This window comes from Lucilia sericata, unplaced genomic scaffold (assembly GCF_015586225.1).
Source record: "Lucilia sericata isolate MDLA Ls3-8-SP2 unplaced genomic scaffold, ASM1558622v1 Contig000205F_arrow, whole genome shotgun sequence".
Classification (NCBI taxonomy): Eukaryota; Metazoa; Arthropoda; class Insecta; order Diptera; family Calliphoridae; genus Lucilia; species Lucilia sericata.
The window spans coordinates 8700-22129 of record NW_023994233.1 but is presented as its reverse complement, the minus strand read 5'-3'; the positions used below and the strand labels follow the sequence as shown (position 1 = coordinate 22129).

At 33.2% G+C, this 13430-nt stretch overlaps 1 protein-coding gene across 1 annotated transcript; it reads right to left on the bottom strand.

Annotated features, from left to right (window-relative positions):
- Positions 1-571: 571 nt before the first annotated feature.
- On the bottom strand, positions 572-1366 carry LOC119602005 (piggyBac transposable element-derived protein 1-like). Its single transcript, XM_037953312.1, has one exon. The coding sequence runs from the start codon at positions 1364-1366 to the stop codon at positions 572-574; it is 795 nt and encodes a 264-aa protein (XP_037809240.1).
- Positions 1367-13430: the final 12064 nt, after the last annotated feature.

The following is a 13430-nucleotide window of genomic DNA, read 5'->3' as shown; positions in this document are numbered from 1 at the left end:
ATAAAAAGAAATTAGTAAAAATAATAATTCATATACTTAAATCATTATTTATAATGATATTTTTCGAAACAGTCTTTATTTTTTGCTAAACAAAGCGTTACTTTGCATTTTTGGCATCGTACTCTAGATCGACTTCCACAATTATTGCGGCATATTCTTGGCGGATCGTCAGAAAGTGTTGGCCAATGATCAAATCTGTCATATCTTATATCATCAGGTGCATCATGGGGGCGATATTTAGTACCATAGAAATCATTAGGCAGTTGAAATTTCTCCACATTTTCAGGAGCTTCAAATGAAGCAGCTAGCACAGTACCTAGCTCCATTTTGAATGTTAAAAATTACTTTGTTTTTGATTTTGGAAGCCCCATAAGTTCTGAATCTTTCCTATATTCCATCCTTGAATTATAGATTGCCAGATCAAGAAAGTGGAAAAAGACTTTGACAGTTCATTTCTTTGTTTTCATTTTAATTCTGTAATACTCTAGCATTTGGTCACACAAATCAACTCCACCCATAAATGCATTGTAGTTTTGAACTACAGCTGGTACTTGAACGGGACAACGACGTTTTAAATTTTTATTTCACCTATAGGATCTTTTCCGGTTGCACTAGAAGCAACAATTACGGCTTTGGTGTCCATCCACTTCACAACGGCTACATTGGAGTTTGCAAATTGAGAAATGTCACTTCGCTTCATGTCTTTGTCTAAAGGAAATTTTACACTTTTAGGTATTCTATTAGCCATAATTGTTCCTGTTCCTAGAAAACCCATTTGATGTAAGGCTTCTATGAGTGGGGTTGTTGTAAAAAATCGGTCGAAATAAATATGACTGCCCTTTGGTAAGTTTTTCACTAACCTAATAACTATTGATGGTCCATGTCCAAGGCCACAATCTTCAAATGTTCCTGCTCCTTGAAACACTTCAAAATCGACTACAACTCCACGGGAAGTTGCACATACTAGATTTTTCAATCCAACAGTTCGTGGTTTAGATCTGATTACCTGACGAGCAGGGCATCTTCCCGTATACGACATCATTTGTTCGTCAATTGAATTGTTTGTTATATCAGTAGCTAGTTCATTACACCGCTTTCTTACCGTATCAATGACTAATTGAACTCTCCAAAGTTTGTTTGTTGGGTTTGGTGCAGAGTAATCTTGAAAATGTATGTCTGATCGAAGTTGCAAGAATTTGTCTCGGGACATAGAGTTGAATATGGCAGGAATCTTGCATTCATTTGACCAGTACATTCTTATGGCTGGATAACCAAGGCAGCCCATTATAATTGAACATCCGTAGAATCTTTTAATGTCTGTTGGTACATAACGAACTTCCTCACCACGCTTACCCATTACATACATTTTAGTGTATTTTACAACATCTTCGTAATGCGATTCCGGAAAGTAGTTTTTAAAATATTCTAACGGCGTTTTCGAAGTTATATAATTTTGACAACTGGAAGTTCTAGGAAGTTCTGTATTCTGGAATGATATATTTTTCCATAATTCTGGCCTACTTAGTGTATTGGATTTGCCAATCGATGGCTGTTTTGACGTTGCACAGTGGTATAGGAAAAAAAAAGACGGAAATAATTCGGTAACTTCTAAGCGGTTAATCCGATTTTAATGAAATTTGGTATGCACAAAGAGGAGGTGTTGTCGAGTTTAGGTTTTGAATTTGGACCTTATAGGCCAACCAGGGGCCCGGCGGGGGGTCCTCAAATTAGGACACCTCGGCTATGTTAAATTTTTAAAACGATCCTATTTCTTCATTTGAGTTCCGATTTAAAAAAAATTTCGTATATAGAATCTCCTCATCGAGCACTATAAAAAATGGCAGTAAATTATCTCTTATAGTTTAGGAGATATTCGCATTTGAAAATTAACATTTTAAAATTTTTACCGTCCTTACTTTAGTTTTTTTGATAATAGCGGGTCCAAATATTCCCGATTTTCACCATTTTTTTTTATACGCTTTTCAACAAGTTTATATATCAAGCAGTGAAAGAATTATGTAAAAATCATGACTGAGTCCAAAGTTATAGGCATTTTAATTTAAAAAATAAAAAAAGGCGATTTTTTGTCATTTTTTTGGGAAAAAAGTATCTTTATACCCTCCACCACCATCAGTGGTGATAGAGGGTATATATAACTTTGTCATTCCGTGTGTAACACCAAGAAATATTCATCTGAGACCCAACAAAGTATATATATTCTGGGTCCTTATCAAATTCTGAGTCGATTTAGCTATGTCCGTCTGTCCGTCCGTCCGTCTGTCTGTCTGTCTGTCTGTCTGTCTGTCTGTGTAAAACACGCTCACGTTAAAACGAAGCAATATAATTTAACCAAATTCACCCAAAATATTCACTATTATCCGGTACAGTTTGGTATTGAAAATGAGCAAAATCGGTTCACATCGGGAAAAGTTATGAATCAAAATTTAAAACAACTCCGAAAAAAATAAGCATTTTTTACACATTCTGATGTAATTTTCTCGAAAACTATGCAAGGCAATTCCATGAAAATCGCCATACATTCGTCTTTACACAAGAGCTTGATCCCTGCTGAAAATTGCCAGAATCGGACCACAATTTCATATACCTCCCATACAAAAGTACATATTCCAGGAAAATGCAAGGTTCCCTCCCGAAAATCACTTAAACGCGCATAGCTCATTACTAAATTAAGATATCCATATAAAATTTGGTATAAGTAATACTCATATACACAAAAATGTTATTGTGAAATTTTTTCCCGATCGGTCCATAATTGGTCATAGCTCCCATACAAGGTCCCCTCCCGAAAATCACTTAAACGCGCATAGCTCACTACTAAATTAAGATATCCATATAAAATTTGGTATAAGTATTACTCATATGCACAGAAATGTTACTGTGAAATTTCTTCCCAATCGGTCCATAATTGGTCATAGCTCCCATACAAGGTCCCCTCCCGAAAATCACTTAAACGCGCATACCTCATTACTAAATTAAGATATCCATATAAAATTTGGTATAAGTATTACTCATATGCACAGAAATGTTACTGTGAAATTTTTTCCCGATCGGTCCATAATTGGTCGTAGCTCCGATACAAGGTCCCCTCCCGAAAAACACTTAAACGCGCATAACTCATTACTAAATTAAGATATCCACATAAAATTTGCTATAAGTATTGCCCATATGCATAGAAATATTACTGTGAAAGTTTTTTCCGATCGGTCCATATTTGGTCATAGCTCCCATACAAGGTCCCCTCCCGAAAATCACTTAAAAGCGCATAACTCATTACTTAATTAAGATATCCATATAAAATTTGGTATAAGTATTTCCCATATGCATAGAAATATTACTGTGAAAGTTTTTTCCGATCGGTCCATAATTGGTCATAGCTCCCATACAAGGTCCCCTCCACTAAATTAAGATATCCATATAAAATTTGGTATTAGTATTGCCCATATGTATAGAAATATTACTCTGAAAGTTTTTTCCGATCGGTCCATAATTGGTCATAGCTCCCATAAAAGGTCCTCGCCCGAAAATCACTTAAACGCGCATAACTCATTACTAAATTAAGATATCTATATAAAATTTGGTACAAGTATTGCCCATATGCATAGAAATATTACTGTGATTTTTTCCCGATCGGTCCATATATGGTCATAGCTCTAGGTCCCCTCCAGAAAATCACTTAGATGAACAATATTCATTACCAAATAATAATATAGATACAGAATTTTGAAATTTTGTCTTTATATACATAATTGGTAATAGCCCCCATACAAGGTCCTTTTACGAAAATCTCTTAAATGCTCATTACCAAATAAAGCTATACTAAATTACGATATAGATACAAAATTTGACTGAAATATAGCTTTTATGTACAGAAATTTTGCTTAAATAATTTTTTACGATCGGTCTATAATTGATCTTATCTCCCATACTAGGAACTGCCCCTAAAAGCGCTTTAACCTTATTTAACTATTTGCATTATCAATTTGTGTAGAACAAAATTATATATATGTATGTATTTTCAAAATCCTTTAATCTTTCACACACATGCATATTGCTAAGCACTATAAAAATATAAAAGAAAATGGCGTTTATAATGTTCAATAAATCTTGGAATTGTAATAGATCTAAGTCTTAAATAGAAAAATCTTGGGATTTTTCTATTTAAGACATGAGAAGACTTATTTGTACAAATATTTGATCAATTAGAAAAGTATTAATATAAAAGTAGCTGGTGGAGGGTATTTAAGATTCGGCTCAGCCGAATATAGCACTCTAACTTGTTTCTTTTTAAGTTATCTAAAAAGTTTCTAAGAAGATGTATATAGAATTTATACTTTTTGGAAAGCTGACTTTACATAAAGTACGATAAATGAAACAAAACCTAAAAATTTTTGATACCGAGGGGACCAGGTCCATCCAAAAAAACCCTATTTTTTATGGAAAATTCAATTTTGTGCAAAAATTCTCAAATCGTATAGTCGATATCAAATTATAGTGACCTGTTTTATATGACCCAATATGTTCTTAATCATTTTGTAACGGGTTTCGATAACCCCGCCCCTGGTATGTATATAATAGGCAAAAAACAAAAAAATCCCATTTTTTGGATTTTTTAAAACTTTTTTGGGAATTCCGGGATTTCTAATAAGAAAATTCGAAATTTTTATTAAATTTTGGATTTTAAGTAAAAAAATCTTCTCTATCACCTGTATTCATATCTTCTCTATCTCCTGTATTTACATTTAAAGCGGTCAAAATTTCATCAGCATCATCGTCTTCACGGAAGTCAGCATCGGACTCGTCTAAAATGTCCAGAACTGCTTCAATATCGTCGTTTTTACTCAAATCAAACAACTTTCCTAGAAAAAAAATCGTATGATAGCACAAACGTGAGCACAAAATGAAATGTTATGTTGTGCCTGATCAACACAATGGTGATATCTGTATTTCATTTCACCATAATTTATAGTAGCATTGATTTTTTTTACTTAAAAACAACAGAATAGTTGCACAATATCAACGTACAGTTACCACCAGGAAAATTTTTAATTTATTTGCAAAAAGTAACAAAAAAAACACTCACCGCGTGGACGCATGCTTACACTTGTTGAAAGACACAATCAAACTGAAGTCAAAACTAATAATTTGGTTCATCCCCTTCTTTTCTTTCTTTTGTTTTTAGAGAGAAAATAACTACACACAATCATTGCTTTCAGGTTAACAGACAAAAAATATTTTTTCTTGTAATTTTAACTAAAAAAAGACAGATCTCACAATTGATATAGCTGGGTCTGAAAGGGTTAAATATCGTTAAAGCATATTTTAGGGCGCTATAAAAATATAAAAGAAAATGTAATGTTCAATAAATTTTGGAATTGTAACAGATTTAAGCTGTTTATTTAAGACATGAGAAAACTTATTTCTACAAATATTTGATCAATTAAAAAAGTATTAACATAAAAGTAGCTGGTGGAGGGTATTTAAGATTCGTCTCAGCCGAATATAGCACTAAATAAATTTAAGACGAAGTTCTTTACATTTTTCAAGAACTGATGTAACTTAAATAGCAGGGTTACCAACTGTTATAATATACATTAGAGTTTTTCAAGAAATTGTAATTTCTAATATCAAAATTCGTTCGATATGATGTCTAAAAATTAGATAGTTAAATAGGTTAAAAAAATTAGCTTGCTGAAGGAGGGCATTTAAGATTCAGCATAGCCGAATATAGCAGTCTAACTTATTATTAAAAAAAATAAAACAACCTCTTTGTAAGAGAAATTACAAGTACTTCCTTATCTCCCTATTTGTAGCGAGCGTGGAAGTACTTGCCTCCAATGACACCATCATGTTAAAATGATGGCTTAAAATTAGAGTTTGGGATTCGGGAAATCCCGTCCGGGAATTCCCGGGACCTAATGTTTTTTAAGTGACAAATTAATTAGGGAAAACTCAACATCTTTTAGAAAATTTACATAGCACTATTATTTTCATCCATAAGGTTAACTCTTAAATTTGTTACATATATGGATGAAAATAATAGTGCTAGGTAAATTTTCTAAAAGATGTTTAGTTTTTCCTAATTAATTTGTCACTTAAAAAACATTAGGTAGGCATGTTATATATCAATGGAAAGGTAATTTTGTCTATAAAACTGTATATAATTTTTGCAAATTAAAAAATTCGCGGAATACTTTTAAAAAAAAATTAAAAAATGTTTTTTATTCAGTTTTTGCGAAGATACAAATTTTTCAAATTGCAATAAAAATTTTATTTATGAATATTTTTTGATGAAATTTTACAGTTAGGTAGATTTTTTTACTTAAAATCCAAAATTAAATAAAAATTTCGAATTTTCTTATTAGAAATCCCGGAATTCCCAAAAAAGTTTTAAAAAATCCCAAAAATGGGATTTTTTGGTTTTTTGCCTATTATATCCATACCAGGGGCGGGGTTATCGAAACCCGTTACAAAATGATTAAGAACATATTGGGTCATATAAAACAGGTCACTATAATTTGATATCGACTATGCGATTTGAGAATTTTTGCTCAAAATTGAATTTTCCATAAAAAATAGGGTTTTTTTGGATGGACCTGGTCCCCTCGGTATCAAAAATTTTTAGGTTTTGTTTCATTTATCGTACTTTATGTAAAGTCAGCTTTCCAAAAAGTATAAATTCTATATACATCTTCTTAGAAACTTTTTAGATAACTTAAAAAGAAAAAGATACTTTTTTCCCAAAAAAATTACAAAAAGTCGCCTTTTTTTATTTTTTAAATTAAAATGACTATAACTTTGGACTCAGTCATGATTTTTACATAATTCTTTCACTGCTTGATATATAAACTTGTTGTTAAGCGAATAAAAAAAAATGGCGAAAATCGGGAATATTTGGACCCGCTATTATCAAAAAAACTAAAGTAATGACGGTAAAAATTTTAAAATTTTAATTTTCAAATGCGAATATCTCCTAAACTATAAGAGATAATTTACTGCTACATTTTTTATAGTGCTCGATGAGGAGATTCTATATACGAAATTTTTTTTAAATCGGAACTCAAATGAAGAAATAGGATCGTTTTAAAAATTTAACATAGCCGAGGTGTCCTAATTGAGGACCCCCCGCCGGGCCCCTGGTTGGCCTATAGGGTCCTAATTCAAAACCTAAACTCGACAACACCTCCTCTTTGTGCATACCAAATTTCACTAAAATCGGATTAACCGTTTAGAAGTTACCGAATTATTTCCCTCTTTTTTTTTCTATACCAGTGTGTGCTACTATAAATTATGGTGAAATGAAATACATATATCACAATTGTGTTGATCAGGCACAACATAACATTTCATTTTGTGCTCACGTTTGTGCGATCATACGATTTTTTTCTAGGAAAGTTGTTTGATTTGAGTAACAACGACGATATTGAAGCAGTTCTGGACATTTTAGACGAGTCCGATGCTGACTTCCGTGAAGACGATGATGCTGATGAAATTTTGACCGCTTTAAATGTAAATACAGGAGATAGAGAAGATATGAACAACGCGTTGTTGGTTGTTCGATGGAGTTTGATTGCTCTACCGCTTCACTTAGCTGATCATTTGGAAACGCAAAAAGATCTTCACTGGAGATGCTATCATCTCTTCTCTATCTCCTGTATTTACATTTAAAGCGGTCAAAATTTCATCAGCATCATCGTCTTCACGGAAGTCAGCATCGGACTCGTCTAAAATGTCCAGAACTGCTTCAATATCGTCGTTGTTACTCAAATCAAACAACTTTCCTAGAAAAAAATCGTATGATAGCACAAACGTGAGCACAAAATGAAATGTTATGTTGTGCCTGATCAACACAATGGTGATATCTGTATTTCATTTCACCATAATTTATAGTAGCATTGATTTTTTTTACTTAAAAACAACAGAATAGTTGCACAATATCAACGTACAGTTACCACCAGGGAAATTTTTAATTTATTTGCAAAAAGTAACAAAAAAAACACTCACCGCGTGGACGCATGCTTACACTTGTTGAAAGACACAATCAAACTGAAGTCAAAACTAATAATTTGGCTCTTCCCCTTTTTTATTTCTTTTGTTTTTAGAGAGAAAATAACTACACACAATCATTGCTTTCAGGTTAACAGACAAAAAATATTTTTTCTTGTAATTTTAACTAAAAAAAGACAGATCTCACAATTGATATAGCTGGGTCTGAAAGGGTTAAATATCGTTAAAGCATATTTTAGGGCGCTATAAAAATATAAAAGAAAATGTAATGTTCAATAAATTTTGGAATTGTAACAGATTTAAGCTGTTTAAATCTTGGGGTTTTTCTATTTAAGACATGAGAAAACTTATTTCTACAAATATTTGATCAGTTAAAAAAGTATTAATATAAAAGTAGCTGGTGGAGGGTATTTAAGATTCGTCTCAGCCGAATATAGCACTAAATAAATTTAAGACGAAGTTCTTTACATTTTTCAAGAACTGATGTAACTTAAATAGCAGGGTTACCAACTGTTATAATATACATTAGAGTTTTTCAAGAAATTGTAATTTCTAATATCAAAATTCGTTCGATATATGCATAAATGTACCCTCACTACGGAAACAAAAATTTTGTCGAGTTATCTAAAAATTAAGTAGTTAAATAGGTTAAAAAAAATTAGCTTGCTGAAGGAGGGCATTTAAGATTCAGCATAGCCGAATATAGCAGTCTAACTTATTATTAAAAAAATAAAACAACCTCTTTGTAAGAGAAATTACAAGTACTTCCTTATCTCCCTCCAATGACACCACCATGTTAAAATGATGGCTTAAAATTAGAGTTTGGGATTCGGGAAATCCCGTCCGGGAATTCTCGAGAAAAGTTTGTCGGGATTACCCGGGAAATTTTTTTAATCATTACCGGAAAAACGGGAAATTTTAAGTAAACTACAAATACGTTTACTTAAAATATATTTTGGAAAAATTAATATTTTATAATTTATCGTAGATTTTTTTTAAGTCAAATTACAAAATATCATTAATGGTGCAGAATGAAATAAAAAAATCTTTAATTAAAAACTATCAATCTATGTAAAATCTTAACTTGAAGCAAGTACAAATAGAACCAAACATTTTAAAATTAATGAATTTCTAAAGCCAACGGAAAGCGTTAGAGTTATCTCAGTAGCTGGACATTTTTCCACAAAATAGCGGAATAGTTGATATTTTATTATATTTAATTAATTCTAAGATGTATGAATGAATCTTATTAATTTAATACTTAATTATTCTTCTACCTGTGGAGTATATGATCTGTTTAGTAGTCCTATGGTATACAAACTATCTCACCAAGGTTGGCTATGAAGTAACTGCCAAAAAAACAGTTTCTCTTAGCGGCTAGAGCTGGAGAAGATAGAAGACAGTTTCTTCCTTTTCCCTACAACTGTGACAGTACTCATTGCAGGGTAGCCCAAACCGACTTGCATATCTGCCTAGCACTCAATGTCTTGTTATTACTGCTATCAACCGCGTATTTCGGGTTATACTTAATGTGTCTTGTGCGTTTCTCATTGAAAGAAAGAAGGTTATAATGCCTTCCACCTATCTTCAGCATTCTGAAGAAAGAATGTGAGGATACTGCTCTTTATAATACCTAACGGAGTTGCTACTAAAACGGCGTTGGAGATATCAAGAGCTGATCCCGTTCTAGCAAACTCTCAAATCCATAAAAGCCCCTATGCACAGGGATCCAAACAAAGACATGGACAGATCATTCTTGCATTGTCTAAATAATAGGAAAGTCGTAGTATAAGAGTTTAGTGAAAGAATATTTCTATGTTCCCACGAATATTGAAATCATGTAGTACCCTACAGGCTTGATATATATAAATAAGCACATATGTTTAAAAGTTTTCGTTGGCAAAATTAAAAAAAAAAATGGTTTGATTGGTTCTCAAAAGAGAGAATATTTTAGTTATCGCTAAATTTATTAGAAAAGTAATCTGTTATTGTTAAAAAATGTTGTTATTATAGTTAAAAATTAAATTTTATCTAAATTCCCGGGAATACCGGGAAATTAATTTTTTTATTCCCGTTTCCCGGGAAATTGAAAAGTCCGGGAATTCCCAAACTCTACTTAAAATACTAATGAAGAAGTAGTGAAAAGAGGTTTTATTAGCTTTTTATACCCTTCCCCTCCATCAGTGGTGATAGAGGGTATTTATAAGTTTGTCCTTCCGTGTGTAACACCAAGAAATATTCATATGAGACCCAACGAAGTATATATATTCCGGGTCCTTATCAAATTCTGAGTCGATTTATCTATGTCCGTCCGTCTGTCGGCCAAAAGATTTACAATTGTCCTAGGCAGTTTGCTATTGAAAATGAGCAAAATGGGATTACATCGGAAATAGTTATGAATCAAAATTTAAAAAACTCCGAAAAATTAAACTTTTTTAACACATTCTAATACAAGGAATGATACTGCAAAATTTTTTCACGATCGGTCCATATTTGGCCATAGCTCCCATACAAGGTTCCCTTCCTGAAAATCACTTAAACGCACATAACTTATTGTTAAATAATGGTATCCATACACATTTTGGCACAAATCATGCTCATATACAGAGAAATCATACTGTAAAAATTTTTCACTATCGGTCCATATTTGGTCATATCTCCCATACAAGGTCCCCTCCCGAATATCACTAAAACTCATTACCAAATAATAGAATCCTTACAAATTTAGGCATAAATAAATTATACTGTAAAATTTTTTCACGATCGGTCCCTATTTGGTCATAGCTACCATACAAGGTCCCCTCCCAAAAATCACTTAAAGGCACATAACTCATTACCAAATAATGATATCCATATAAATTTTGGCACAAATATTGCTTTTATATATAGAAATGATACTGTAAAATTTCTATACAAAATTTGCCACTAATATTACTTAAAAAAATTAATTTTAAAATTGTTTCACCATCGGTCCATACTTGGTCATAGTTCCCGTAGAAGATCTCCTTCAGAAAATCACTTAAACGCACATAAATCATTACCACATAATGATATCCTTACAAAATTTGGCACAAATATTTTATTAGTTTACATAAATTTTATTTAAAAAAAAATTTCACGATCGGCCCATATTTTGTCATAGCTCCCATATAGGGTCCCGTCCCTGATATCATTAAAATTCACATAATTCATTATCAAACAATGATATCCATGCAAAACATTACTTTTGTATACAAAATGTTGGGTCCGATCGGTCCCATACAAAGCCTCTTCCGAAAATCACTTAATGCACATCACTTATTACCAAATAGCTATATAGATACAAATTTTGACAGAAATATTGCTTTTATTTACAGAAACATTGTAAAAACACTTTAACCGTATATAATTAATTATAATTTCTTTCTTAATTTCTAGACGTTAACACGTGCTGCTCATCGCTCAAAGTTTGAAAAAATCCAAATTTTTGGCCAAAAAAACTAACATATGAAGCTATAACTCCAGAACAGTAAATAATAGAAACACACTTAGTACCTCAAAACAAAGCTAATATTATACTTCATAATTAATATTATATACATAATTCTTACAACAGATTTTGTCTCCAAAAACGTGAAATTAGGTCAATACCTCTTATAATTAAGCTGTACCTACGATTTAAACTCTGCGAATTTCGCGAAAAACTTACTTTTTTGTAATATTTTACAAAATATGTCCTAACAAAACAAAATATTTACAGAATATTATTTCTCAGATAATATAAAATATGTCCCTGAAGTTATATATAAATCGGAAAATCCTAAGGCGTAAACTTTGGAGGTCAAAAATTCTCATTAAAACATGTCGAAATATTATAAAGGGTTAATTTATACTATAAATTCTTGAATTTTAGTAAATATGGCCAACAAATAAATAATATTTCGATATGTTTCAACGAGAAATTCCAAATATTGCAGGATTTGACTTTTGAACTCCAAAGTTTACGCATTGAATTAGTGGGCGATGCGGCTCAGTCAAGGTCGATCAAGTCGTTACCAGATCGATCCTCGACATCTCGCCCTCATGCACTGGTGCAAGATTCAAGGCCCCAGACAGCTGACCTACGGCAGAGACGATTCTTTGCACCAGCTCTTGGGCATCTGGAGCAGCACTAGTTCTTCCACGTATGTTACGTTGACGACGACGTAACGGTTGTTGAAGGCTACGTTGTGTGGTTGTTTGACGGCGACGTTGGGGTTGTTGACGTCGTTGAGGTGCTTGTTGTTGTCGACGATGACGTTGTAGTTGTCTGCGACGCCTTGTTTGTTGTTGTTGGCGACGTTGTGTTGGTTGCTGTTGCCAAAGTTGTGGTTGTTGACGAGGCTGTAGTTGTTGTTGACGACGTGATTGCTGTCGACGTTGATTTTGTTCCGGATGTAGCGTAGTATGATGGAGATCTCCACACTCCTGACAGGCTTCCATTGACGTACATCCTCCAATTAGATGCGTCCGGGCAAAGCAATTACTGCAGTATCGATGTACCCGAACAACGTATTTTCTCTGCTTTACGGTCATCTGTTTAAACTGCTTGCAGAAGCGAAGAGGGTGGTAGCGGAAGCAGACCAGGCACATTTCTGACTCCGGAAACTGATCCATCGGCAAAGGGAAAAGAAGAACACAACAAAGCAGCAGTAATGGGTTCGCTAACACAAATTTGAACAGAACATATGGGACATACAGAACAAACAATCCTATCAATCTGCTGACTTATCACAAATCGGAAGCATGCAAAGTTTGACTATTGGCCTAGTAACGATTCCAGACGCTGTTCGGACGTCAGCTACGCGAACGCGTTTATCTTTTCCAGTATGGAATAATTCAACTCTTCCCATTTTCCACTCATTTGGAGGTAGGAGCTCATCCTTTATGACTACAAAGTCATCTTTCTGCAAATCCCGCTGTGGGTTTTTCCATTTGTAACGCTTGTGAAGTTCATGAAGATATTCAGTCTTCCAGCGTTGACTAAGACGATGATGAAAGGCCTTGAGCCGCTCACATTATCGATAAATTCTCTGAAGGCAGTTCAGGGGCGAACATCAATGGAGCTCCTCTTAAAAAGTGACCAGGAGTTAAGGCTTGTAAATCTTCAGGATCCTCGGACATTGGGGAAATAGGCCTGGAGTTTAGAACACTTTTAATTCGGGTTAATAGAGTCGAAAACTCTTCGAAGTTAAACCTTTGATTGTCGACAATTTTTTGAAAGTGAATCTTAAAACTTTTTACACCAGCCTCCCAAAGACCTCCCATACATGGAGCCATAGGTGGAATGAACTTCCACTCAAAGCCATAGACTGCATATTTTTAACTTATATCTTCTGCGGATTTCTTAAGAAATAAGAGAGATTCTTTTCGCAACGATCTACTCG

Coding starts and splice junctions, on each gene's coding strand:
- LOC119602005 (XM_037953312.1), bottom strand. CDS start 1,366: ATGTATGTAATGGGTAAGCGTGGTGAGGAAGTTCGTTATGTACCAACA.